General features: G+C 39.4%; 1 protein-coding gene across 2 annotated transcripts in view; it reads left to right on the plus strand.

The window, feature by feature from the left end:
• The window catches only part of tbc1d22a (TBC1 domain family, member 22a), a 157,703-nt gene that overhangs the window by 42,166 nt on the left and 91,143 nt on the right, over positions 1-24,394 (plus strand). The window contains exons 7-9 of one of the 2 annotated variants that reach the window (XM_042511041.1): positions 1,654-1,782; positions 3,737-3,799; positions 10,801-10,915. In XM_042511041.1, coding sequence (XP_042366975.1) covers positions 1,654-1,782; positions 3,737-3,799; positions 10,801-10,915 — 307 coding nt within the window. Of the gene's footprint in view, positions 1-1,653; positions 1,783-3,736; positions 3,800-4,281; positions 4,348-10,800; positions 10,916-24,394 lie in introns of both variants that reach the window. The other variant, XM_042511040.1, reaches the window with a different exon arrangement.

Here is a 24,394-nt window from a genome sequence, read left to right on the forward strand (position 1 = left end):
AGAACAAGAGTTTGGAAATAAAGACTCATTAAATAGTATATACTGACAGACAAATAATTACGAGAGACGCACAACATAAAATGCCGTGCAGTTTCAGACACGGAGAAGACAGTGTAACTGAATATCTGCAGGACTGAATTAATGAGTCCCATGTGGAAGCCACGAGCGTGACTGGGAGCATGTGTCTCTGTGCATGTGTGTCAAGGATAGACAGGTATATTAGCTTGGAGACTACTGACAGTTACTTGCTTAAGTTTTTATGGACCTGTACCTGTACTAACAAAGTATTTTTTTGACAAGTTTATTTGACATTGACCACATATAATACACATACTTTTCAACCCCTTATGCAGTACCTGTTGAAGATTGTAATGGTTTGCTGTTATGCTGCCTCACCATTCTGTATAAAAGGTACAATTGCAGCATGGGGCGAAAGAGCGGTCACATCTTTAAGCTGGCAGCAGAGGTAGAGACAGCACCCAAACAGTATTTGTATAAATAGGACAACTAGCAGCAAAGGACTTTGGACACGATGTGTGTGTTGTTTTGACGGCATGTTTCAACCCACTGTGGGTGATTTAAAAAGCGGCTTATAGCAGTTGGCGGCAGACTCAGGATACAGACAGACACTTTTGTGTGAAACGTCTCTGCCGTCACAACTCTTTTGCTCCTGTTGTGCCTGCATGCTATCTAAAATTACACACTGGAGTGGGATGATGCCACCTTGATTTCTGTTTTAAAAAAAGAAAAAAAAACATGGAAGGAAAGCAATGGGCAACTTAAGAAAAAATTACCCAAACATGAAAACAACTGAAAATTTGGCAAAATATATATGATAAAAAAACAATAAGCAACGACAACAAAAATAAGCAAGAATGTGCTTAAAATGTGCTGTAATAATAATTCTGTAACATAATCTCAAATATATAATTATGATAATTATGAGTATAGTTTTGTGGACTTTCTGCCCTAGCTTTCTTAAAAATAATTTCCTAAACTGACTCTTGCCATTTGTGAGACGTCTCTTGCCAAGTTTCTCATTGCCTTTTTCCCCATGTTTTTGAAAGAATTAAAGCCAATTAGTTTAGCATTCACAGGTTGAAATACGAAAGGCATTTGAATGCAGCAGAAGGAAAGTTTTGTCTGTCCAGGTTTCAAAGGATCAAAACTGATTCACCTTTAGCCCCCTTTTTATCATTATAGAAAAAGGGTGAGGCTCTTAGTTTGATAATGTGATCACTGATGTTACTGCCATTCTCATGACATCAGGTTTTAGGGAATTTATCAGAGGAATAATTTGACATTTTGTGAAATGTGCTTATATACTTTCTTGCTGGGAGTTAGATAAGAGGATCAATGCTGCTCTCATTTCTGTCAGTTAAATAGCTAACAGGAGATGGTTAGTTTAGCATAAAGACTGGAAACAGAGGGAAACAGCCAGCCCGGCTCTGTCCAAATGTATTAAAATCTGCCTGCCGGCACCTCTAAAGCACACTTATTAACATATCATATCTTGTTTCTTTTAATCCGTACAAAAAGTGATGTGTAAAACGAAGATCTTTTTCTTGTTTAATCATTATTTTTCCATCAGCCTGAGCTCCTGAGTAGAGTTACAACTATGTTCACCATTTTTATGAACTCCTTCTTTCTTAGGGTTACCTGCCAGCTAATGCAGAAAGAAGAGAGAGCGTCCTGCAGAGGAAGAGACAAGAATATTTTGGCTTCATCCAGCAATACTATGACTCCCGCAATGACGAACACCATCAGGACACATACAGACAGGTATATACACACACATACACACACATTCTTGGGTCCTGTTTTGCTCGTTTTGTTTAATCATTTCTTTTACTGGACTTTTTTAACACCTGTCTGAATCCCTGAACATGAAGGACAGAATAAAAGAATGGACTACAAAAGGTTCCATTTTCAATTACAAGAACAACTTCTTGTCATTCGTGTATTCCCTCAGCATGAACCCAGGACACATGGGTGTTTGTGTGCATGTGTGTGTGTGAGAAAGTGTGCTTTGACAGGATTTGGCCCTGCAGACAGGATTACTGGAACCAGTGCCATGCTTTTCCTCTCCGTCCTGTCCTCTGTCTCCCGCATGCACTCATGTACAGACTGATGTCTGTGTGTCTGTCTGTCTGTTTCGACATGGAGGGAGTGTGGTCTGTTCACAGAGCGGAGACAACCAGCCCCGAGCTTCAGAGAGCTGCTTAAATGAACACTTTTCTCTGGCTTTGAAAAATAATATCTACTCTCTCTCTCTCTTTGTCTGTCTATCTGTCTCTCTCTTCCCCACACATGCTCTTTCATTTTAACACTCGACTACTTCCCATTCATTTCAAGTCGATAAGAAACATCAAAGTGGGCTGTCGATAGCAAAAACACACATTTCTCATATTTCGTCCAATTTCCCATTGATCTCCTTCGCAGTGTGCCAGAAAGCTGGCATACTTTGTTTTGATGACTGTTTGGATCGTGTCTTGATGCCTGTTTTTCTGCCAAATTCTGCTTGTTCCAACACTGTTTGTGTTGATGGACTGAGCGGTGATTTTAAGTGAATTTTTTTTATGTGTGTGTGTTTACGTGTTTGCACATCACAGTGTATTTGTATGTGTGTTTGTGTATATCATGTTTAAGTGACTGTAGATGTGTTTGCATGCATTACATGCACCTACATGTGTTATGTTTGTGTCTTTGCTCATATGGGGTGGTCCATCAGCCAGTGTAAATCTCTCCATCTGTCTCCATAGTTAGTGTCTCTTCTTGTGTTTGTCCATCTGTCTCTTTTATATATCTGTTTATGTTGTTGCCCAAACAGCTTGTGTGTATGTTTATACATATGCATATGGATGCAACCATTGTAGAAGTCCCAGCTCTCACTGCAAGCTATTTGAAGTGCTGCTGTGGTTTTGTTCCATCCCAAGAGAAAGTGTTGAAAAAAAGATTGAGTTTTTTTTTTTTTTCTCAGGCTATCAGAAGATTTACACTGAAGTTGTGTGTTTGAAACAACTGATTTAGTTCTACTGTTATAGCTAGGGTATGCAGTTTTCTGCAAAAGGGAAAAAGGCCAGAATTTGAAATATAGTCCTCCTCCTGCAGCTCTTCATCCTCCGCCCTGAGCCCCTGCCATCAGATGAGCACAAGTCACTTGTTTTAATCATCACGATCGTGATGAGAATTACCATCCTGTTTTCTATGCAAACCTTTTAAGCCCTTCAAGATGACACTCTGTGATTTAAGGCTGTAGCTAATGTTACAGAAACATGAACTCAAATCAGCTGCTGTGACCATGCACCTGTCTCGTTTTCGTGAACAGAATATTTAAAGAAAAGCCTCGTGCAAATTCTTTTCAAATTTGGCACAAGAGTTCACATCCTTGGACTCAAGGATGAACTGATTAGATTTTGGTGATCATAGGTCAAAGGTCAAGGTCCCCGTGACCTCATTTGTCTCATTCTTGTGAACTATATACCTCAATTACCTTGATGTAATTTCTTCAAATTTGACAAACAGCAATTAACTGAGATAGATTTTTTGTTGTCAGAGATCAAGGTCACTTATACCTTGGGTTTGTTTTACAAAAATTGAGGACCAGTGCATGAGGTGGACTTCTACATTGGTACTCATGAGTGTAAATGTGTGTGTGTGTGTGTGTGTGTGTGTGTGTGCGTGTGCATGCATGCGTGTTTGTGTTTAACACCTTTCTCTCCCATGTTGCTGTCAGATCCACATAGACATTCCTAGGATGAGTCCTGAGTCTTTGGTGCTGCAGCCAAAGGTGACAGAGGTAAGGTGGACAGAGCAGACAGGACTGTGAATACAGCTCAATCCCCGGTCCTGTCAGTAACAAGCCACACACTCTCACAGACGGCCCGCCCGTCCAGTCTGGACTATTTCAGCTGGCTTGGCTCCAGCCGCTGTCCTGCATCCGTCTGGCTCCCCTTCTGATGAATCTGTCTGCCTGTCGTGTCGTTCGTCCGTGGGGCAGACGCTCTGAAATGGTGTAAACGTGGTCCAACACATACACACACACAAATGTACTCTCAGACACATAGCATCACAGAGACATGTCAACATATGCACACATTAAGGACCACTGCTGCTATCCATTTCAGACCACCGAACCCCCCCCGTCTGCCTTCAATCAAGGACACCAATCCACTAACTGTTGCACTCTGTCTCTGTCACTCTCTGTGATGCCCCAAATCCGTGCTAACCTGCCCGTTGCTTCAGTGTTTGTCTTTTTTCTCTCTCTTTCTCTCTCTGCAGATTCACATTGACATACCGAGAACTAATCCTCTTATTCCTCTCTTTCAACAAGCTTCTGTCCAAGAGGTGAGACCCAACCCTCCCCCTGCTGCACACACACCACCTCAACTAGCAGGGTTTTCCCCTCTGCTTTTTGGCAGATAACATTGATAGTGGTACTGATATTGTGGGCAGTAGTGACAACTGACAGTCACAAATTAATGAGAAATCATAGTGACTTTAATTATGTAAAAATATGATTATGTTTTTTTGTCAGAAAAAAAAAATCTAAAATTTGTTTAGCTTTCCAGGAAGTCAATTGTTTCTCATAAATACGTTTAACCAGCCAACAAGACCATACAAAATCAATCTGACATTACGAAAAGTGGATGCAGTGCAACATATTCATATTTTCCTGTTACATTCAGTCTTTGGCCTGGGCACACTGAAGCAATCCAGAATTAAAAACAAACAGAATAAACACAAATAAATGTGTTTATTTAATATGGGCGAAATTGACAGAAACAGATGTGTTTCACCTTTAAAGTAAGCAGGAATGGCAAATTTTATATCACCTTTTTATAAAATTTGCCAATCCTGCATGTTTTATCACACTTATGATGGCTTTGTAGCTGAAGCGTGTCCATTTCTGTCCATTTTTCCCACATTAAATAAGTAAATTTATCTTTACGGTGACATTATTATTATTATTATTATTATTATTATTATTATTATTGTTATTATTATTATTATTATTTGTGTGTGCTGGTGTTCTTTTTGTTTTTTGATATTTGCCACAACTCTGCACCTCTATATCTTGTGAAAGATTTTTGGAGTCATGTGCGATGCTTTTTTAAAATGATATTTTTCAGAAAATTCTGAATTAAAAAAATGTGTTTCTGCCTTGGAGTTCTAAATGGGAAAACCCTCGCTTCAGCACAATGCATGGTCTGGCATGGGTGCACACACACTCACAGAAGCACTAAAGATTACATATCCTAAATTATATAACACCTTCATTCATGCATGTGATCAGATTCACACAAACTCTGCACGGTTAAAGCTCTCGTTTGTCTTTGTTCTGCTTCGTCGGTGTTCCTGAACAAAGCATTTCTTGGGTGTTTTTAGGGGATATAAGAACTAATTATTTTAAACCCCTCTTAAGCATTATGCTTGATAAAACAATAACTATCAGCTGTAGTTGGGGCACATTAGGAAAACATACGGCGAGGCACACATTACTGGAATCTCTAACTATTAAATCAGTGTAAGCTGCTCTGGATAACACTGCTGCTTAAATACTTAGAATGTAAATGTGCTGCGAGTCCGTTTTGTTTCTGCCATGGTGTAAGAATTTGGCTCGGCTGGCCTCGGGGACGATCACTGCAGCTTCCCAATGCAACTTAACACGGAAACTAACTTGATTCCCTTCATTTAGATGAGGTTAAGTTTATCTTATTATTACAGTGCTTCTGGGAGGTCCTGTCATACATAGAACCACTGGCCTGAGAAGCCAGATAGAAAAATCCCATAATGAGGTGCAGGCTAATGAGGTGGCTCTGGACTGCTCTGTGTATACACCTACGCATAGGTGTGAGCGAGCACACACAAGCTGCATACACACCTGAAAGAAGACACAATCATGTATGCATGTGCACAAAAAAATGGAAAATGAGAAGATTTATCAGCATTTATAGTGTGCAGACTCTCACATTAATTCATACAAACAAATTGTCTTGTTCAGGGTTATAAGTCGGGGTTGCGACTAGCAAGTTAAAGAGGAAAACATGATTAGACTGAGAGTGATGTCTAGTATGTTGGACCACTGTATGTATCCTCTGCATTTCTCCCTTGACTTCCTTTTCCCCTCTACCACAACATATCTTTTTCCCCGTCATCTCCACACACCAACTCTCCCCTTTTTGATTGCAAAACAAAAGCCACCAATATATTCAAGCAGCGTGCATCTCATATATTTTGGTATGCAACAGACTCCAAAGGGCCCCTTTTTTATATGGTTATGCTTGCTGCGGCGCCACCTGAAAATCACCTCTGCTTCATTTCATTCACTTGTTTGTCTCGGCACCCCCACCGCCTCAACCCCCGCCACCCCCCCTGTGGGGCTTGGAGAGATTTAGTCGAGATGGAAGGCAGTCAACAGTCTGTTCCATTTCGGGGGAGAGAGGGATATTGAAGCAATTCTGCAGTGATTTCCAAAGTGGTATCTAAGTGTTTGAGTTTTTTCTTGTTCTGGAGAACAATGCAGTCTTCACGAGATATTGATAATCAGCAATTACAAGTTCCCAACGTGAAAACGTTCTGTCTGAATTGTGATTAGAGGCTGAAAGAGCAAAATTTATCAGTGTCTGCCATATTAAGAATTTCTTTTTTCATTTTAAGCATTTCACTGATATTTTTTTCAGTGAGTAACTCATAAAGAATGAGTGCATAGATAGTAGTTTAGTGTGGTTGTTTGGGATGTAATGATGTATTGAATTATGCGATATTTGGATTAGAAATGTATCGATACCGCCACGGGACTGTGACAAAATCTGTCATGATTTTAGGTGGTTATTTGACAAGTATAGCTGCATGCTGCAATCTTGTCTAAAAATTGTCAGGGCTCGATATTAATCCATGTCTGTGGAAAGTTAAGTCTGTGATCGGACAAGTGGATTGCCTCATGATGTTTTCTATTTGGGCATGTGAAAAATAATCGTGATCTATGTAAAGTTATCTGAAAAGCACTGCGTACTGTTTCCCTTGATGCAGAGCTGCATGCATGAGTGTGTCTCACCACTAAGCGTTGAACATGACTTGGTTTAAAATGCTGTATGAGTCACTACCATTTAATGTCTTTGGAACCCCAGAACTTTTTTTTGTTTCGTGTTGTTCCAATGAGGGTTCCAGTGCAATCGTATCCCCTTTGGAAGCTTTAAACTGCGGTGTCTTTTTGGAGATTTTACAGAAAAAATCCACAATAATTTGTTAAAAAAGAGTTGTTGTTGTTGTTGTTGTTAGCCATCTACCATGCCTGAATTGAGCCTGTCGTCCAATTTGAGGCTGTGTTTTGACTTGTTGACCAATCCGAGGCTGTGTTTCTGATGGCGTGGCAGACAATAAAGTGATGTTCAAGTTAGAAACGTCCCTGCCATTGAATTGCCTGTTAATTGTAGAATCAATTATATTGATTGTCCAAATCCCTGTGGATATTTTTTATTTTTACTTACTTTTACTTTTTTGAAAACCCGCAGTTGTATTGTTTTTGATTGAACAGCAGAGGGCCCAGCTACTTTAGTCAAGAAGACAGACTTTCAAAGACAGGCTCAGAACACATAAGAAAATTTTGATCATTTTTGATTTTAATCATCACAATGATTATTAAATATTTATAATTTTTCTTTGTCTTTTAATATTGTAAGAAACTTTGTATCACTTTTAATGATGATAAAATCGCACCGTGAGTTTGTGTCATTGTTACATCCCTAGCACTTGCTGGTAATGGATTCATCAGATATTTGAGCAATTGAGCCCCTGATCTTAAGACAGTGAGATTATCGTAGAAGCCTTTAACCTTCCCTCCAGTTTTTCACACTGTATGTGTCAGATGTCAGTGAAGAGTTCTTTGATTTGGAACCATTTTGTTGTGTCAATTTCCTCTCCACCTCTTGAGATTACCCTTATCAGGGTCCTTGGGGGGCTGGAACTAATTTGATGAAGCCGTAGCGTTATGACACAGGAGACACGGCGACGCAGATTTCCTGTCCTAGAGATGCACCGGCGTATGAGAGGAATATGAAATTAATGTGAGATTAACATAATTTACCAGAATGTAGTTTGCTGTCTGTTGAGAGCTGTGTGAACTCTGTTTAAACCTGAAGAAATTGTTGTTTGTTTGGGTGTTTGAAGCATGTCGTTTCTCTGCAACTTTGTTTTCACATACAAACATTCCTCGCCCATAGTAAACTGGGAGCGGGTTGGGTGGTGTGTGTGTGTGTGTGCAGGGGTTCACTCAGAGTGGTTCAGTGTGGAGGTGCCAATGTGAAATATGCATGTCAGCTTTTGAGGTTGCACAAAAAGAAAGTCCCATTACCCATTCCCCCTGCAAGCAGCAGCACCTCTCCCTGTTTGATAGATGAGGCTTTGATAAGGGAAGAGGAGGTGTGAGGTGTGGAGGCAGGTAAGGGGGATTTCACCAGAGAAGTGTAGGAGAAAGCCGGAGAGAGTTGCATCTTTCCAATCTCCCCGACTATCTTAACATTGATTGAATTCCTTTAAATAAAAATGAGAACGCACACCTTTCAAAAAATCTCCATGGCCGTGTTTTTTCTGCATTAAACAATGAGCTATGAGGTTGTTTAGAAAGTGACACAAACATGACATATCACCCAAAAAAACGTAGAAAGTGCTTGATGGGTGTGGTACAGCGAGGTGCGATTGTGTGTGTGTGTTTTCGTGGGGAAATCCATTCGAGCACCAGAAAAACAAGCTGAACATCAAGCTTCTAATTCACTGCGGCTGACAGCATTAAATAGCCACCCATAACGAGGATGGAAGTGTTTGCCTTGCAAAAAAAACATATTGAGAATCAAGGGAGAAAGAGGAAGATAGAGGAGGAGGAGTCAGAGACAGAGACAAACTGAGTGGAGAAAAAAGAAGAGAGGAGGGAGGAGACAAACACCAAAGCAGAGAACAAAGTTCAAAGTGATGTTTTTTTGCACAAGAGAAAAATTCAGCTGAGACAGTGAGGGCTGAGGTGCTGAAAGACAGCGGCAAAGACAGGGTTTATTTCAGATTTAGACTGAGGTAGCCAGTTTCCATCATGCCAAAAATCCAAATGCTACTTGTGTAGTTTTCAATTTAACCAGGAAACAGCAATATAAATTTTTGGATAGCATGTGGTGTTGCACTTTTCATAATACAGACACTTAATTCTAAGATGAATAAATAAAGATAACCTTCAGATAGTAACTCCAAGGTGGAATTTTGTTGTGGAATAAAAGCCGTTTATTGCATACACACACACAAAATTAGGCATTTTGGCTAAGTGATATAGTGAATATCAAATATCACAATATATTTGACAAACGATTTACTATGGATATTGCAACAGCATTGTAGGCTTTGTAGTGGGTAAAGGCAAATAATAGAACAGTCAAAACAGTCGTGTAAGTTCAGAAAATAGAGTAAAATCATTAATAGTTTACAGTCTTTCTCTTGGTCATCTTTTTAGCCCACTGCTACACTGTAACTGTCAATCTGCAGAAAACCCACACGTTAACATATTGCTTTATAGTGCTACTAGTGGTAAAAAAAATCTCTAGGGCAGCTTTAATGTTGTTTGTCTAACATATCCACCAAAAAAAGAAGAATTTTTCCCATAAATTTTTGTCTTGATCACCTAATCTGCGATGATGGCTCTAGCAAAGTCACAGTTTAAACCAAATTAATATCAGCTTATCATCTGTAGTTTTCCTGCCAGACTCCCGCAGCCAGCAAGGCTGTGCCCATTCAGCTGCTTTCCTGCTCACTAGCTTGGCATGCCTCAAATTGTTCTGATTTCTGCTCCTGCCTTCACACACCTCACTCACTTTCTAAAAATCTACACCTCTGTGATTAAAAGTTGTCATTCTTTCCAGCACAATGTTTGGCAGGCATAATCGGCTGTCAGTGAATAACGATTTGAAGTGTCATGCTTCATTATGAAACTATCATTTCTGAGGGGGATGATCAATCAATTAACTGATTACTTCATCAAGAGAAATTTTGACAAAGTGACAGAAGGCTAATTGAAGTCAGTTTCATATCATATATATTATATATGATATGAAACTGACTTCAATTAGCCTTCTGTCACTTTGTCAAAATTTATATATTTATATTATTATTATACATATTATATCATATCATTGTAAATTGACTACTTTTTTGCATTAGTTTGTTTACCCTTAAATACCTGTGTAAATTGACTTGATTTCTTTCAAAAACGGGTGGGTGACAAGCAGCTTAACAAGAGATGGCCCAAAAATGAGCAAGAAATGAGTAAAAAAAACTTGCATAATAATAATAATAATAATAATAATAATAATAATAATAATAATAACAATAATAATAAATCAAATGAATTTTTTAAAAAAAGTAAGTCCAAAAAACAAAACAAGAAAATGACACCATAAAGGGTAGTAAAAGAAAATTACATGTAATTATCATATGTCATTTTTATATCTTCTGCCACAAAATTTTAAATATTTATACTTTACAGTCCATCTAAGCAAATTTTTAGATTATTTGTTTGTCACCATTTAATAATTTTTTTCCAGTTTTGTGGGACATTTCTTGCCAAGTTGCTCAGTACGTTTTCTCCCATGTTTTTTGAAAGAAATCCAATCTTCTAAGGTTTCAGAGATCTAAATGCTAGTGGAGAAACGTCTGGATGCAGCACCAGAAAACTGATGTCGATCCAGATGTTAAATGGTTAATGTAGCTCTAGTCCGTCTGCCAATTTGACACTATTTCTCTGTGTGTATGTTTGTGTGTAAGATTTTTGAGCGAATCCTTTTTATCTGGGCCATCCGCCATCCAGCCAGCGGCTACGTGCAGGGCATCAACGACCTGGTCACGCCGTTCTTTGTCGTCTACGTCTTTGAGTACATCGGTAAGTACCATCTCTTCCCCTCTCTTTCTCCTTCTCTCTTTCACTTAAAAAACAACCTCCCTAATCTTTTGTGTGATATGCTATTGATGTGAGGATCAGTCATCTCTTTTTGCTGCCTGTTGACTGCAAGTGCTGCTCTGCACACAGTGCAGAGAGGCACCTTTTTGGAGCCGGGGAGACTCAGGGTTCACTCATCAGTTCATCACCGCAGGTTGCAGGGAATCAGCCCCGGGACCCTCGAGGCAGACTCTCTTTTCACAACTTCGTAGCCAATGAACTCCCCCTCCCTCTTTCCGCCCTCCCTTTTTTCTTTCATCCATCTGCTTCTTCTTTCATTTAGACACTCGAGTCTCAGTTTTTGTTTACATGTGCTTGTGAGTTCTCTTCATCAAAGCATTCTGGTTAAGATGTGCATGTTTGTGTGTACAGTATGTGCCGGAGAGAGAACGTGACCTGTAGGCGTGTGTCTGTTCACACCAGCCTTTTCTCTCCAGAGCCCCCCTGCTGTGTGCATTTATGTTGTGCCACATTTATTTTAATCTCACGCTGCAGTATTTTGACAGAATAAACATGCTTCATTGGATACAAAGCACACAGACTGCAGAAAAATATGCCTTAAACGGATGAATATGATACAAATTAAATTTTTAGCAGTTGGTAGCTTAGTATAAACCATTTTTTCTTGTATTCTTTCTTTATTGGATAGATGCCATAGAAAGGCCATGATGTGGTGAATTTAATGAAGTCAAGTGGCTGGATTGCTACAATATATAACTTTTATTTTTTTATTTTTTATCTAATGTCAGAAGTGTGTGGATCAGAGTTTTCTGTAACTACCAGACATTGGTCAGATGGCCAGACAAGAAACACTTTCAGTCACCTATTTTTTTTTACAGTTTCAAGTCACACCACCACACTGTCTTTTTTAGATCATGGTAGTTTTAAACAAACAGTATATCTTTTAACCGTATGTCTGGATTGTAAATGATCAGAGAAACAAGCTGAGATAATGTTAGCAGCAGCTTGGCTCAAAGTTATTCCCACTTACTCCCATAACAGTGGCGACATTGTTGAGACATTGTAACAGGTAACATTCAGTAACATTACTCATAAATTGTAAGGCTTGCGTTGCACTCATCTGATGAGAGCAATAAGCTTTCCTACACTGTTGCTGACAGGAATTGTGGATGAAGTATTACGTTGTTGAATTTTACTCATGTAGCTTGCTAATTCTACCATGCTGTCTGGCTTCGCTGGTTACAGAAAATGAGGAGGACAGTAAAACAGGACTGTCAGTATCCGCAGTTCTGTCAGTGCTTATTCGTTTCAAAAGAGCAACAGCCAACAGGGAAACACCAACGCTTATGTCATCACTCACTCCGACCAATGGTGTAACTCCGCTCGATCGCTTACAAACTTTGCCGTTCATAGGGCTGGCTTGCATGCTGTGGTCCGAAAACAAGCTGGGGACCAGTGGCAGCTCGGTTGGCATCCGCTCCTGATATCTGGCTGCTAAAGAGAGTGGAAGAAACATGAATTTTTAACATGAAATTTCTTTATTAAGCATTTTTACCCATGTAATTATCAGGAGACCTCTGTGGATAATTCATCTCTTGGTCAAACCCTCCTAAACAATGAATTCTGAAGGAATCCTAACCTAAAAAAAAAGCCAATGGCGATTGTTTAACAATAAACCCACGCTACTTTAGGAATCCATAGATCTTTGGTTATTATTTTGGCGAACCCTAGTGGCAGATCATCACATTGTGCATTTAAGCCTCCTAAATCAATTAAGCCCATACATTTTTTTTATTTCACCTGTCTTTCTCTCAGATATGTTCTTTTGCCTGTTAGATTATATTGGCTGGAAAGTCCTTTTTCCAAACAAACAAGAATTAGCATTTCATTTCACCAGTGGAAAACAGTGTTTGTATGCACAGCATCTCACCCACAAAAATTCTGATGTTGCACAACTGACTTTAGTCAACGCTTAATTGTTTTTTGTATTAGAGATGTTCATAAATGAATCCCACTTTAATGTTAGGTCCCTGTTTTTTCCTTTATTACAAAAGTTATTTTTCTCTAATTGAATGGTGGCCTGATAGTCTTTTCAATCTCCCACTTGGAGTTGTTCTTATGAAGTTTTTCCAACATGGAGAATAACAATTGGTAGCTTTTAAGAGGCAACTTTTTGCAGTACACCTCTTTTCTTTATGAGATTTGGTGATAATGGGAGGGAAAGAGTGCACACAGTAAGCGATTGGGAGTTGACCCCATGCTGTCGTGACAAGTTTTTAAGTGGTTAGAGCCACGACTGTATGTGTTCAGTCCTGCATGCTTCTTCCCTGATGTGAGCTTCCCTATACGTCCCACATATACACCGTGTTTGTTGCTTTCTTTGTGCTACGTTCTGGCCCATCAAGCTCTCTTTGAAGCTGTTCCAAAGAGAGCTACTAAGCGGAAACCGCAATGCTCAGTGGACTACCTTGCACACTCCGGACCAACTGCGGTCACAAATATACAATTAGGATCCACAAGTTAAGAGGTGGGAAGCACGCAAAGAGGCTGGGCTGTCTGACTCCCTCACTTCTCCACACTGCTTTTGGCACACAGCACTTTACTCAGGGCTAATGAGTGTTTGTCTTAAAGCGTTTTTCTCCACTTTTATTGCACTTCTACTTCGGTTCACTTCTTTTGGTATAACGCAACACGATGCAACAGCACCGCAAACTACAGTAGAGCCTGCAAAATGACCGTGAGGTTGAATCAACACCTTTTTAAAACACTGTTTCAACACAAAATGAACCTAACCATCTTCATTACGGTTGGATTTATTGCATGGCTGTTGTAAAAGTTTTAGCTAGGTGAACTAAAAAAACTGCAGTCACTTTGTTTTCTCTTAATTTAGCCTCTTGTCCTTCCACTTTTTTTTCTCCTTATTATCATGTTCTGCTGTGTCTTGATTCCACTGCCTTTTTCTATCACTCATCTACTTTCTTTCTCCCTACCTCTCTGCATTTGTTTCTCCTCTCTCTTTGCCTTTCTCTGTGGGCGAGTCAGACTCTTGTCAGATCTTCAAGGCATCACCCCGCGCTTTGTTCCCCTGCATCTCCATGCGCTGATGAGCCTCAAATAACATACACAGCCAACAAACCTTCAAACGTGGCTGGCTGGCATCTTACATGATGGGTTGATGCGCTGTGTTGTTGTTGTTAGGTGTTCTTGTTTTCCGACGTGGAAAGAGAGCCAGAGCAGAGAGAGGTTTGGCTCTTTCATGAGGTAGGCCTAATTCTGCTCCTTTGTGGAGGGGTAGGAAGTGTGAGATACACTCTCTCATGCTGCTGTGCTCTCTTGCTCTCTCTTGCTGTCTCTCTTCTTCTTCGCCTGCCATCTATTTTTCCTTTCTTCTACCGCATTGCCCTCCCTCTTCCTCTCCCTTTCCCTCCCTGCTTTGTAATTGAGCTCATAAAGATATGTTGAAAGTTAATTCTCTCAAGTCAGAATGAATTTCTGTAAGAGTGATTGCAGATAAACACTGTTACACATGAACCCCATGGGTGATGTAGACACATTGCCTTAATACTTTTTACACAAACAAGTACTAAAATAGTAACTTTTGAAGGTGTTTGTAGGGCAGACACCTGAACTATTCATCTGTCTTACTTTCCTTTTTTTTTCTCGTCTGAATGAGGTCAAAGACTGAACTGTCAAACCCAAGAGACGTGAGCCTATTTGGTGAAAACACTGCCCTGTTCAGAGATGTAGCCCCAGGCCCGAGACGCAGAGACTTTTAAGCAACATTTCAAGTGAAAATTTATTTAATAATTCATAATTGAGTTGTTTTTTTGTAGCTAATCTTCTACTTCCAGTCTTAATTTAGAATAGAAGGAATATTTGTTTTGAAGAATGCTCAAATATCCTAATGCCAAGAGATTATCATTGAGACTAAGGGAAGAGTCTGATTTATTGATTATACTCGATGTATCAGGGCTTGATGTTTAAAATGACTATGTTGCAGACATTGAGTATAAATTGTCATGTCACTTTTTTAAGTCACCGGTAAGAGACTCGTTGGGGCGTTTCGGTTCTCTCACTCTCTTCCTCTCACTGACACACACACACACACACACAATCACACACAATCACACACACAAGGAAAGACTCACAAACATTATACATCACACACACTCTGCTGCCCATCCAGACTACTTTCTCCTGGGCGATGTTTGAGATGAAGCTCATGTTTTTGTATCTGCAGGGCTCCAGAGCACGGCTATTTAGTTGCCATATTATAACAGTCATTCATTTATCTTTATTATAGCAGTGCTAGATTCAATTTTTTTAGAGCACTTTATTTTAGTTAAGTTAGTACTTTATTTAACTTTATACAATAGTACTTTCTAAAACTGTATGATGACAGGGCTTTATTTAACTTTATTACAACATACTTTATTTCACTTAATCGCAACAGTGCTTTATTTAACTTTATTGTAACAGTTCTTCATTTACCTTTGATATCAGTATTTTATTTAACCTATCTAAAGTGCTTTATTTAATGTTATTTTAAAAATACTTTATTTAATGTTATTATATGTCAGTAGCCACTTCATTTAACATTATTGTAACTGAAGGTCATGTCATAGTTTTATATTTGAGTAGTCTAAAACACTTTAGAGCAGATTTCAATGTATTTAGATATACTATGTTGTGTTGCGATAAAGCCTAAAAATATTGAAGTTATTTTTAAGCCATATCATCTGGCCCTAATTGAAACAAGTGAAACAAATAGTATTGCATACCTGCTCATTAAAACTAAGCTAATATCTGCATTAACAGACTTTTTGGTTACTTTAGGGCAGCAGAAATACAAAACTCTGATAATTCTTGCCATAATAACTTGAAAGGTTGTCATTTCATCTTTCACGTTTATATGGCAGACCTGTTAGCTCACTGTTACTTATTTACATTTGAGCAAACATTGAGCAACCTCAGCATTCAGCTGGAACTGTATTTCTAGCCACTCGGTGAATTCAAATCCAATATTGACTCTCTGGTGTAGCTCTGTTTTGGTCTCTGCCAACTCCTGAGGGAAGTGTCCCGCTCTTTAGTTGCTCCATTATGTTTATCAGCTAGTTGCTAACTTTGTCTGTCTGCAGTTTCATGCTGAGCTGGTAGTGTTTTTAAAAGCTTTTTCACTGCCTACTGCATCTGAAAACAATGCAAATGAGATCATTGGTTTAGCAGCAACAACAGAGGCGCACGTGTGTTTATATACCTGCATAATTCTATTGTGGCTGCAAGAGTTCAGTAATGTCCAGCACAATGTCCACTCTGCAGATGTCTGTTTAATGGACTCGGCATTGGCTGTTGTTGGAAGCTGGCCTTGATAGTTCATATTATGGTACAGTGACCTAATCAGTGGCCCTCAAAGCTGTAAAACGAAACGAGGAGCGCAGTAGGTGAGAAATTGGCTTAGATCAGCTTGCAGCAAAAATGGCCAATATAGGCTTATGTCCTGCAGAGCTAAATGGAGTTTACAAAACAGACAAACTCAGAGCTGAAGTATCTTTAGAATTTAGCTTGTTATTCACACTTACGGGCAACAACTTTTCTTCTGCAAAATGTCCATTAGGTAGTGTTTGTGTCTGAACAGTTTAAAGTCTTGTGAGTTTGAGTGACAGCCAGTATCTGAGGATGTGCGCCAGTTCATTGATTGCGAACCTGATTAAGACTTTGACCTGTCTGTAGCTGCCTAATTTACCCTCTCAGCAAGCCTTTCCTTGTCTATTCACTTCTCCACGTTTATGGAGTGTCAAAATTTTCACTGCCTTTCTCTTTTCCTACTTTTATGTCTCTATATGTCTTAATAGAATCTTCAGTGGTTGATTCCCAAAGTCAAGGCCAAAGTAAAGTTTAAAACCTGAAGAAGAAAAAAAAATCAATGGATAGCTGACATTTTACCACAAAAACATTCTTCAAACCAGCAGAGTGCTCCTTTGCTCTTGGCCTAATCGCCTCTTAACCCCAAAAACTGCAGCCATGTTTAAATGACATGTTCTTTTTAAAAGAATAAAAAATAGAAGCCAAAACACCATTTACCACAGCCAGAAACTGTAAAAAAGAAAGAAAAAAAATCAGATTTCCATGTGTCTGACAGTCCTTGAATTCATCATGAGTGATAAGTTCTGAAACATAACCAAATATAAGCTTAAAATTGTCGTATTTCATCAAAATCAATTTTTTCTACATTTCAAAAAAGTTTGCAATAAACCAGATCTTGTTTAAAAAAAGATCTGCGCTACTCAGTGCTGCTTGGATGCTATGAATAACTTGGCTTAGATCAACAAGTGACAAAAAGTCAATGAATGTTTCAGTGAATATTTAGTTTAAACTTACAAAGAGATGAGGTTGTAAGTAGGGGTTGTAAATTTGAAAAAAGTAAATGTAAATTGCAAAGAAGCAAATTTAAACTTTTGAAAAATGTAGTGATGTGTTGCTTCAGTTGTACATACATACTGGGAATAATAGCTCAAGCAAATGTCCGGGCCTCCAAGACCTTAGCTCTCTGTAAATATGGCCCTGAAGAATGTAACAGGAAGAGATATATTAAGGAAAAATACCAAACCACACCCAAACTCTGCTGTCCTCAAGATAGCACTGCATATCTCTATTTAGTTGGTTGATTTACTATTCATGTCTGTCATTTTGTAAATGTCTCTTTTTCTTTCAACTTTGACTCAGATCTGTTTTTATCATGACAGCGTGAACATCAAAAATCACATGAAATCTGATCTTTTCAATTTGGATTTTGGCAATTTTCTATGGGGTCCTAAATTTAGATACAGGTACAAATTTTTGCTATGCAACCTCAGCCTGATCAGTCATATTGGAATTCATGCAACAACTGAATGTCTTGCCATTGGAGTCTTGTGGAGAGCAGCTGACTGATGTAGCTAAAAAGCAGCCCTTGACATCCTGAAATTTTGGATTAAATCTGTTATAGTGAAAAAGTTTACGTCACAATCCCATTTCCTGGCTTTTACTCCACATGCACACCTCTGTACAGAAGTAGCAGCCATCACTTCACAAAAAGCCATAATTAAACATTTGGCTCTCTTTCTCCTCGTCCTTGACGTCGTTATCATCTGCTCATGAATTTGCTGGTTCTGTTCCACATCAACTTTTAAATGAAACTGTAAAATGCTGACATCTGTGGCCTTCATGTTTATCTCCGTAACACAGTGTGGAACGTGTGACGTCTTTGTTATTGTTTTTCTGCACATGCGGGTCAGTTCGGTGCCCTGACCAGTTCACACTGGCATATGATATTAGCCACATTGAAAAATTAATGTGAACAGCCAAACAAAAAACATCAGATCGGAGCAATACGTGTGAACTGAGCACTAAGGTTTGCAGTGTGATTGTAGCCTTTAGTTTTCCTCTCCAGCTCTCGGGCTCTGTTTTTCTGGCTTCTTTTTCTTAGTCACAAACAGCCTTGGTCTGGCACTGCAGTGCTTGTTCAGCTGCCATACACTCCATTTACCTTTTGATGATGCAATGCGGAGCGATGGCCCAACCTCTTAACCACTCCATCCTCACAGCACTCCCCTTTTTCCTCCTGTCACCAACTTTCATTAACACCTGACTGTTAATCCAAATTGAAAAGTTCCAATCGGTGGATTATTGATAAACTCTTCTGATGCTGCGGAAGGAAAAAATACCACTAAAGTGGTTGTGTATCCACCTGGACTGTTAAGCAATCTAGCAGGTCTCCCGCGTGTCAAAGGAGGAATTGATCCACAGAGTCTATCGTTCTTGTTCTCCACCTGTGAGGCATTACTTTGCTTTTGTCTTCTCCCTATCTTCCAAAGAGTAGCACCTCTCCCATTAGCCGACAATAAAAGTTGTCTAATTAAGGCCAGGATGGGCCATGACGGGCCAAGGAGCAAGGCCAGTCCTCCTTTAATGTGGAGCGCCCATTGATCAGCAAGCCGATCCATAATGTAATCTGCATGCCAGTGTCCAACTATAGATCCAGGCTGAAGAAAGATGAAAACAAGGCGGCAGGTTAAAAGAGAGAAATAAAGAAATGAGGTAAATTTTTGTTTGAGACAAAAATCAAAGAGGTGAAAGTTTGACATCTATGAGTGAAAGAGAGCCACTCAGGAGGGGGACAAAGGAAGACTATAACAGCAGCCGGAGTGTCTCCTCGCAGGCTTAAGAGTAAGAAGGAGTTAGGGCATGGGGGATGACAGAGAGGGACAAACAACAGAGCAGGAAAACAAGGTTTTCAAAAAGAGGGAAAATGACAGACTTAGAAAGTGCCCCCATGCTGTCAGGAAGCAGCCGAGCCAGGCAGTCCTTCCTCCTATCAACAGAGAGATGAATGGCCTGGGGCACCCTATCACCATCCTCCGCTGTGAAGCTCTACTTGTCATAGCAGGCGGAAAGTGGCTAGCAACAGCTTCTCCGCTGCAAGGATTTTTTCGAAGGATTCAGCAATTAGCTGTGTGCTGAGAGCGCTGTTTACCACTTTGTGAAAGCAGTGTGTCTTATATGATGTTTGCCTTTTTGAATGCTGAACCCATAGTTTTACATGTATACTGTGGTTCAGTCAATCATTTATTCATCAGCCACTTAAAATCATGCAAAGTACAACTCCAGCGAGATACAAACCTATCAGCTCCTTTGACATGTGCGTTGCAGTTTAGTCCTTTTTTGCCTCTTCTTGCATTGCTGGATGCTGCTTTGTGTTTCCAGACTGCAGCCCTGATTTGTAGGCTGCAGTGTTTATTGTGGATGGTTCTGGAATGATTGAACTTAAGTTTTGGAAATAGTTGCTCTTGTTGTTTTACAAATTAAATCCTCAGTGGATACATTAATGTCATGGGTGATGTCAGTGGTGGTGTCCTGGAACATGCTCCAGACTCTGATTGGCTCTGTTTCTAGCGTCACCAGTGTGTATATCTTGACATAAACAAGACGGCTGCATGGTCATTCCTCCCAAATGTAGGCCGTTACTGCTCTCTGCAGTCTCCTCTGAACGGCATATAGCAGTGATCCAGAGGGAGAAAGGGATAACACCTCACTCACACCAGTTCTTGTTCACCATAAAGTGCAGGCCTTCTCCCCTTCTTTCTCTGGGGCCCTCTGTTCTGCCTCATGCATAAATAAAGAGTGAACGGTGCTGCGCAAGTTTTGATGTAACAAAGAATATTATTGACATGCAAATTGTGCATTGCCTCTTTTAACAATACCAATTGGCTTTTTTCCTCAGCCAAAGCTCACAGCAGCATATTGCAAATACTTGGACAGAATTGCATAGCCTATCAATTGTTTAATTTAAATTTCACATTAGTTCAAATTCTCAACAACCGATTCATTGATCATCAATTAATTGTTATCATCCTGAGCTATTCCAGTTTATTATTTTCTTTTGGAAACCGGTGTAGCACAGAGATCCAGACTATTATCCAGTGCCTGCACAATAGCGAGCAGGATTCTAGTTTGGCTGATGCTCAGTCTTTTCCATCTTTTCCTTGATGTTACTCATGTTTACATTTAAAAACCTTGACCTGGCCAGTCGGAAGAGGAGTTTTTATACACTGGCGTTTTGATTTCCTCATCCTGATGAGTGACCCACAGGCACAGCAGTGGCCAGTCACAAAAAGCACCAACATTACTTGAAAAATAGACAGGAGACAATGACAGGAGAAGCTGACAAAGAGGCGACTGGAAAAATCTCGCACAAACCCCCTCATTTTAAATTGCCAAGCTACTGTCAATAGCGACTATATTTTTTTATTCACTTGACCTAGATTTTAAAAAATGTCAGCTTGCAAAATGTGGTCAACTGATGATGTGCAGACATTCCTCTGTTTGGTTGCAGATAAAAGGATCAAGTGAGATTGAACTTGAGGGAGCAATATGGGCTGTTTCACATTCAAAATGTCACTATGACATCACCTAAGAATCCTGGGTACTAACTTCAGTGGAAAACAATACTGAGAAAAGCACATTACCAAATGTGAGTCTCACTGAGGCGAGTTGAGCAGAATCATGAATTAGAAATGAGGCTTAAATTCTGGTCTATCAGCTGTAGATGACAGTGACGATGTTTTTGCTATTAGTGCTTTGTTTACTGATATCAAAAAGATAATTTTCAATGCCAGTTGAGCAAACTAATGACCTTTCCCTATGGAGCGGGTGGAGACCAAAAACAGAACAAAGCTAAAAGGAGGTTGAACGTATAGAAACATGCCTCAGAAGAATGCTGATGTAGCTCTGTGTCTTTTGGATGAGTAAAAAAAAAAGTGCACTTTCCTAGCAAAAGATGCAGCACTCTGTAATGTTTTGATATTTGAAAAAAAAAAGAAGAAAAGTGAAGGAAGTGCTCTCAGTTCTTAAATGTCGGTCTGCCATTTTGTAGACATATGTTGTCGTCCCTGTAGGAAGGAAGCTCGAGGACAAACTAAGTTAAGTGTGGTTTTAAAATTTAAATGCTTTTTATTGCAACAGAAGCAGATACTCATCTCCAAATGGAAATGTGAATTACTAAAGTGAGTTTGAAAAGAACAACTTAACCAGAGCCATCAGTAAAGTCAGAAAGGTTTCGGAGACGTGTCCTTGCGGTTATTATGGAGGATGGAGGGATGAAGAGCAAAAAGAGCACTATGCCTGTATGATGGGGGTCCTGATAGTGCTGTGAAAGAAGCTGTGTCCGTATGTGTGCTTTAGCCAGCCTTTTTAAAACTCCTCAGATCCCTAGACACATGCCTTTTCTCCAGAAGCTTCTTTAAGCTGCCACAAATGAGGAGAAAAGAGTACTTCTTTTTACAATCTGCTCTTTAATCACTGCTCTGCTTACAGTACATTTGTAAATTATACATGCAGCTTTTAGGAAGTTTGAGTATTATGTCACCCATTTTTTCCTTTGGCATTTGACAGTATTTTAAAAAGTTTGTCTCAGTCCTGTGATCAGAAAAGGTCTTCAAGCTGAGAGAAATGCTGCTAAACCAATGGGAGAAAATAAGAGAGACTAACTTGACACAGATGATATTTATGTATTTTTTCGTATGCTCAATAGCTGCAGATTTGGCAAGACACAAAATGTGCTTTCTCACTTCCTTTTTCAAAAGAGCCAGGTGAACTTTAAAAGTAGAGCAGCCATTATTTTGGCTGGACTGTTACATTTCTTTAGAAAAAAAGGGACTCCAATGTGGTATGCATCTTGTACGTTGCCAATATTTGTTTTTTAAGTTGCTGCCGTTGTTTTATTTTAACTGACAATCATCGACTGCCATTACTTCACTATAAGCAGGTGCTGGATATCACTTTTTTTCTGCTTTTTACTACACACGGGATGTTTTACTGCACACTAGGATTTCAGAATTTGTTGCAAGCATAAATTTCACAGTTACATGTTGTTGTCAATATCGCAGTAATTGTTTCACTTTTATGTTCAGTTTTAATGCACATTTATTCGGTCATTCATTTACATTTATGCACAGATAAAATGAAGCAAATGCGGTCTTGTGCTGCATCAGCAGCTTTGGCATTGCAATAAAGTGCAGAATGATCATCTTGGCAGAGAAAATCATGGATTGCATCTTTGTTTAATCAGACAAAATATATACAATTTAAAATATATGTTTTCTTTGTTAAAATGTCAGAAATATTGTAGAGTTTATTGTTTTGAGGAAACGGAACATGAAAACGTCTGAGTGGCTTTTCTTTGGAAGAGGCTTCACTCACACACTGGCACCCCGCTCTTTCCAACCACAGAATTTGTGTAATCTCTTTGTGGGCATAAATGTGTCGATGCCCGTGTGCGCTTCTGAATGCAAATACAAACTTTTGTGTGCTTGTCAGCAGAAAATTCGCTTTTATCACAGAGGTTTTAGGTTTGTGTTTAATCAGTGATCATTTTTGAGAATTCAGTGCTTCATGCTTATTATGTCTGGCAGATATAAGCCTGGAGGGCTCGACCAATCAGCCTAATATTTTGTGTGCACATTAATGACTGTAAGCATGGGGATCTCTCATCATTGCAGTGATTCACACTTGTTAAAAAAAACGGTTTTATTCACATCACTGACTGCTGACTCCTCGATCCTCTTAATCAGTTTTTCATTATTGACTAGGCCAAATTAAGCCTTACCTTGTCTGTTGCAGGCCACATTTTGGCCTTTGTTGCAGCTCAAAAACTGACATCCATAGAAAAGTTTGGTCTTATTTTAACCAAATCATCCTCAGATTAATTTCATTCTCAATATGTTATATTCCACTAAAGTTAGGCATCTTACAAGATGAATAAAAGACCATTTTCATGTCCTTGCTGCCATCCTGACAGAAAGGAAGCCAGTGGAGTTCCACCTGCATTCCAGCTGCACAGCATCATACCACAGCTGGAGCGTTTTAGAAGTGGAGTTTTTTGCGTAGACTCAGATTTTGTGGATTTGGTCATTTTTCCTTGATATTTGTGCTTCTATCCTAAAGTAAGTGAGTGGGTTACGCTGTTTAATTGTTTCTTTCTTTGTCGTGTTTAAATTGTGTTTACTCTTGTTATTTCCTACGGTGTTGTGCCGTAACCTACAGACAAAGTTACTATTGTTAAAAGTCCATCTATGAATGATATGGATAAAAGATCTGTCATTGTGTTTTACTCATTTAAAAAAAAAACCCCACTAATTTATTTGCGATGTTTCTTCTGAAACACACTGTGCAGTCTCTGCTGGAAGTAGTTTCACAGCTGTTTTGCATTGGAATGAGTAAACCAGTAGAAACGTGTGTGACATTTCTCTATAACTGGCACAAAAAGTGTTTTTTAAAGTCTTAAATTGGATGAAGCTCGCAGATACACTGCCTATATACGCATTCTTTTCTGTGTTACTTTGATATTCTGTCTGTGCTTACTTTATGTATGATCCATTTTACATATGTCGACGTTAAATGGCTGCTTTCCTGTCATGGAAATGAGGATAGCTGGCTTGGATGTGAGAGTCTGGTGGGGGTTGACTTTGACAGACAACTTAATTCTGCTAATATCTGGCAAGTAGGGTATTAGAGAACCTATATCACTATATAGAACCACATTATTAACAATGGCTCAGAACAAAGAGAAAGAGAGGGCTCTGCTGGATGTCTCTTTGGAAAAGTCAAGGTGCGGCAGGTACCACTTATACGCACAGCCCCTGCATTGTCATTTTGTGTGTGTTTGTGTGTTAGGGGGGCTTGGTGGATAGACTGCAGATAGACTGGCTTGGTGGAGCACCCAGGGACAAAGCTTGGAAGATGGAAACATACTGTCAGTCAGCTGTGATGAAATGCCTGCAGGAGTGTAACACCACACACACACACACACACACACAAACACAGGGCACAGACTGTCGAGGTGAGCTATTACTAATACAGAGACGCACACATAGAACACAGACTGAAGCTGATACCTGCTTTAAAAAGAAAAGATTCTCATCAGAC

This window comes from Plectropomus leopardus, chromosome 22 (genome assembly GCF_008729295.1).
Source record: "Plectropomus leopardus isolate mb chromosome 22, YSFRI_Pleo_2.0, whole genome shotgun sequence".
Taxonomy (NCBI): domain Eukaryota; kingdom Metazoa; phylum Chordata; class Actinopteri; order Perciformes; family Serranidae; genus Plectropomus; species Plectropomus leopardus.